Source organism: Lissotriton vulgaris, chromosome 2_1, assembly GCF_964263255.1.
Source record: "Lissotriton vulgaris chromosome 2_1, aLisVul1.2, whole genome shotgun sequence".
Lineage (NCBI taxonomy): Eukaryota > Metazoa > Chordata > Amphibia > Caudata > Salamandridae > Lissotriton > Lissotriton vulgaris.
The window spans coordinates 5074605-5079978 of NC_141687.1; the positions used below are offsets into that span (position 1 = coordinate 5074605).

Here is a 5374-nt window from a genome sequence, read left to right on the forward strand (position 1 = left end):
TATTATTTAGAATAAAACCCCTTCTGTACAGTAATAGTGTATTCTAAGTCTCTTCTGAGTCCCACCACCTCATGTAGCCTCTTTCCTCATTCTTTGATGTGGTAACAGACCTCGCAGTGACATCACTATTCTTGTGGTGTGTGACTGAGGTCACTTTATGTCTCAGCATGTTGTTTCCGTGAGCCCAGAGGGAAGGCTGGTGTCACAGGGGCTCACAGTGCAGGACGGGTGTTTCCTAGTTTCTGCGCAGCTCCCAGCGCCTCATCACACACTGTGTCCCTCAAGGCGCACAGGTAGAGCCCTGTATCACCCACTTCACTGCTCTCCTTCCTCAGGTGAAAGGCCTTCATCGTATTATTGTGGGGGGCACTGAATCCCCTCACCTCCTTCTCCCCGAGGTCCTTCAGCAGGAGTCGGGGGGCTTCACCCGGGGGCTGGAAGTACCAGAAGAGATAGGGGTACCCCGAGGATTCATAGGTGCAGTTTATGAACAGGGGGCTCCCCTCCGACACCGACAGCTTCTCTGGGGACTGAGACACCGACTGCGCCCCACTTTTACCTGAAACAAAAAGTTAAAAGTGTAAAAAACAGAGTAGGAAGTATTTATGCATTAATGCCCGGGGTGTTATCGGGGAGACAGACACAGATGAACAATACAAGAATAAAACCTTTTAACACATTGTTCATTTAGAGGCTCTGAGGATCCTGGAATAGTTGTCAATATTCATAGTTTTCAACTGTCAGTTGCGATCCAAAGGAAAACTTATTTACATCTCCATTTGTATATTTATATTAGTAAGTTTTGTACAACAAAAATCATAAGGTGTCTGCAGTTTACAAATTAAAAGTTATTTACCACCATACATATGTTCATTTAAACCACCTGAGACTGTTTAAAATATTACTCTGTGGCAGACAGATTATCCCACTAAAGTATTTATAATAATGCACGGGCTCCTGCTCTCTCCCACAGAGGAGCACACAGGAGCCTGCCTGGGCATCCCCTGCAGCAGGCGCATTACCCCACCAGACTATGTAAAAAAATCTGAAAACTCTATTTTCAGCTGGAGCAGCAGTGCAGGATATCAGGTAAAATAAACACATCAGAACATGTTTCACACAATAGAACAGGTTACACACAATAGAACATGTTGCATGCAATAGAACATGTTATACACAATAGAACATATTACACACAATAGAACATGTCACACACCTGATGTCCCATGGAAAATAAACTCAATAGAACATGTTACACAGAATAAAACATGTTACACACCTGACATCCTTGGACTCTGTTCAGAAAGCAGTGAAGAATATCAGGTGAACTAAACCCAATAGAACATGTTACACAAAATAGAACATGGTACACATCTGACTTTCCATGCAAAATAAATACAACAGAACATGTTACACAATAGAACTCGTCACACACAATAGAGCATGTTACACAGACTAGAACCTGTTACACACCTGTCACAAAGAGCAGGAGGGTCACATACAGCAGAAGAGAAGACATCTCTGCAGGGCGGAGCTGCGATCAATACTGGTGCATCCGCTGCCTGCGCCAAGGCAGATTGAGCTCAGCCCCTCCCTGGCATCATGCCCAGGGATGCCAGCTACTGACTTCCTGCTGACGTCTTAGCCGCAAGAGGAGGTGTAATATGCTATTCATCATCCACAGGCTGATAAAAATACAACAATTACAAACCTGTTTAAAGATTCCAGTCCTGTGCTCTTAGCTGATGCACCTGCTCTAAGCCTCAGCACAAGCGCCAAGAAGCTGCTGCTGTGCTATCTGCCCCACTAACAAAAGAAGAAACGTGGAAGTAACAGTGTGAGGCGCCCATGAAGCTAATGGAAGACAACAATACAGGGCGTGGTAAAGAGAGAATGATCTTAAGGCACTGACAGCAGGTGGGACTGCCACAGAAGTTGAAGGACACTCCTTTCATCAGCCTCAAATGGATGAAAGGCTGAGTAACCACATCCATTTCTAATGTTTGGCTTGAAGGTGAAAGGCAGGAGTCACACTAGCATACTGTCTCACTTGTGAACTACCTCAGCACTCACTGACACACTGCCCTACTTTCACACTTCCTTACCTCTCATTACTCACACTCCACGTCACCGCTCACTGACACCCAGCCCTACTTTCACACTTCCTTACCTCTCATTACTCACACTCTACGTCACTGCTCACTGACACCCAGCCCTACTTTCACACTTCCTTACCTCTCATTACTCACACTCTACGTCACCGCTCACTGACACCCAGCCCTACTTTCACACTTCCTTACCTCTCATTACTCACACTCTACGTCACCGCTCACTGACACCCAGCCCTACTTTCACACTTCCTTACCTCTCATTACTCACACTCTACGTCACCGCTCACTGACACACTGCCCTACTTTCACACTTCCTTACCTCTCATTACTCACACTCTACATCACCGCTCACTGACACCCAGCCCTACTTTCACACTTCCATACCTCTCATTACTCACACTCTACGTCACCGCTCACTGACACCGAGCCCTACTTTTACACTTCCTTACCTCTCATTACTCACACTCTACATCACCGCTCACTGACACCCAGCCCTACTTTCACACTTCCTTACCTCTCATTACTCACACTCTACATCACCGCTCACTGACACCCAGCCCTACTTTCACACTTCCTTACCTCTCATTACTCACACTCTACATCACCGCTCACTGACACCCAGCCCTACTTTCACACTTCCTTACCTCTCATTACTCACACTCTACGTCACCGCTCACTGACACACCATGGGGGTGATTCACAAAGGTTACGTTTCACTTTTGTGCAAGTTTACCACTTTTCGGTATTCACAGACGTCTAAGGGTCAGATTCACAAAGGTAAAATGAGCCAAAGTTCTTACTTTATGATTTTCGGTATTCACAAAGGGCATTTACAAGTAGTAATGCAAGACTTTTGTCTCAGTTAAACGTACGTTTTGGTATTAAGTTTAAAAGAGACCAAAAGTCCAGGGTCTCAGTCAAACTTAAGGCTAAAACTTAAGTTTAACTGAGACAGAAGTCTACCTTTACTGCTCATGAATGTCCTTTGTGAGTACTGAAAATTGTAAAGTTAGACTCAGTTGTCCTTTGTGAATCGAGCACAAAGTTTACTACTTTTCAGTATTTACAAAGACAAACTTAGACTAAAAGTCTAACTTTACTACTTTTCATTCACCTATCCGACACTGTTCTCCAACTAGAGACAACATTTCTCATCTTCTTCCTCTGCAAAAAGGCTAAAAATCATCGAAAGAGGAAAAGTTGAGTTTTACATATGACCAGGATGGAACAGAAATAACCCTGCCAGGTCGGCAACAAAACTGCTCCTAGCACAGACAGACTCAACGGGCCTGAGAGTAGAACAAACAAGATCATAAAAATAATTTAATGGAACGTGTATGTGCTGAAATCCATTATACAGATCAGCCTTGGAATTTTTACAGACAGGGGACTTATTGTGCCTCCAGAGAACCTGGCTACTCGCCCCCTTGATCATACCAGGTTTTGAGGAATTTCAACTCCCAGCAAAACAGCACAATGTTTTCCAAAGGCCATCTGGGGGCCTATCAATATACGTAAGCTTTAGCACTACCACAACATCATTAAAATCCCGAATAAGCATGGACATTGTCCAAGCCTCATACCTGCAAGCCCTGCAACTGAATAGGTCCCCAATAATATTCCTACTATTAAACGGCTATTTCAATTGCAAAGACGCCCCAAGACGTGGAGAGATGAGGGAACTGGTAGACAGACTGGAAGAACTATTCACCAACTACCGGAATAGTGGGATAATAATGGCTGGCGACTTTAAGACTCACAACTGGGGAACAGAATCAGATGCCCTACGATCCAGGGATGGTGCTGTTAATTTGCTTAACACACTTCTAAACACCTACAGACTAATGTTTGTAAAAGAGGTACAAGCAGCTGTCAGGAATCATTCTGTCAGTGCTTCACACAATACACGGCCCTTTCGGTCTATGAAAAGATCCAGGGTGGTGGTGAAACCTAGGATGGTGAATTTCTGGGTAAATTTGAAGTAGTCCGAAATTCCAAGATGGCCGCCGCTATTGCCGCGGTGGAAGATGAGAGACGTTCTAGTTTCCTGTGGAGTTGAGGAGCGGGCGACAGAGCACTGCGCACTTCAAAATAGATTTTGCCGTGAGTGGCCGTCATCCAAGGTGCTCACGAGAATTTTGAGTTTCCAGTTGAGATTATGGGTGTAGATAGAAACACCGTTTCAGAAGATTTATCAGTTGGACAAGACGAACACATGAAGAGTGCGTCTTAGTCTGAGACTACTATAAGTTCGAGTCTTACGACTTAGTCAGTGTGAATAGACTGTTTGAGAGTATTACTGTCGTCAAGAGGCAGCGTTTATGCAGAGTATCCTGTGGAGAGCTTCCGAGGAGTAATATTACTGTAGAATAATATTCATGTACATATCCTGTGAAGGAGAAGCCTCAGCTTTGCAGTTCCTTCAGTTCAGTGAGTTAAGTGAGGCTGTGGGAAGTTTCGGCAGCGGATTTTCAAGCGTCTGAGGATAAAGTAAGACAATTCAAATCCTATTGTGCAAGCTTCCAAGTACTCCTCACCTGCAATTCCCATTGCGCTATCCTTACCTTTCCTCCCTCTTTTTCCTTCCTTGTTCCTTTTTGCGCGCATCAACAAGAGTACCAACACTATCTACAAGATCCTGTGAACAGTGCCTATCTGAAAGAGACTTTACCAATGAAGAAGGTAGAGTAGTGTTCTTGGGTTTAGTATAGGGAATATACACTAGTTCAGTTATTAATGAGGTGTTTTTCCTTTTCCAGCAATATCAATTCCTTCATGGTAACCACTCACAACCACATACAGAGAGGGGCAAGGCTCTAAAGACAGCTGGTAGGATGAATCGGAAATTCAAACTGTATATCCAGGAATTGTAGTTTGGAGTTGTTGCATTGTCTTTCTCTCTTTTCTCTGTGCATTAGGAACCCAAGTGCAGTCCTGAAAACCAATCAAATTTAGAAGGACTAGTGGGTGCCAGCTGTTGTTGGAGTGTCTCTCTTTTCTGTCAACTTCCCCTTTCCCTGTCTCTGGTGCAGTAGCTTGTTAAGCGGCGTCAATGGGGATAGGGCATTGGGAGCAAGCATCGGTTCTGCCTCTGCGAAGAATCTGGGACCTGACAGTTTGAAGTGCCCAAGTGGTTCACTCGCCCAGGCAGAATGGTTGAAGAGTTTAGTTTAAAATCTTTAGGAGAAATGTTAGTAGGGATTCAGAGAGAGATTGGGGCAGTGAGGGAAGAAAATAAAACTTTACAACAGGAATTAGTAGTT

General features: G+C 44.4%; 1 gene segment (V, D, J or C); it reads right to left on the reverse strand.

Annotated features, from left to right (window-relative positions):
• Positions 1-212: 212 nt before the first annotated feature.
• On the reverse strand, positions 213-4661 carry LOC147729447 (T cell receptor alpha variable 3-like). The segment is given in 2 exon segments: positions 213-559; positions 4649-4661. Coding segments are annotated over 2 exon segments (360 nt in total).
• Between the last annotated feature and the right edge of the window lie 713 nt (positions 4662-5374).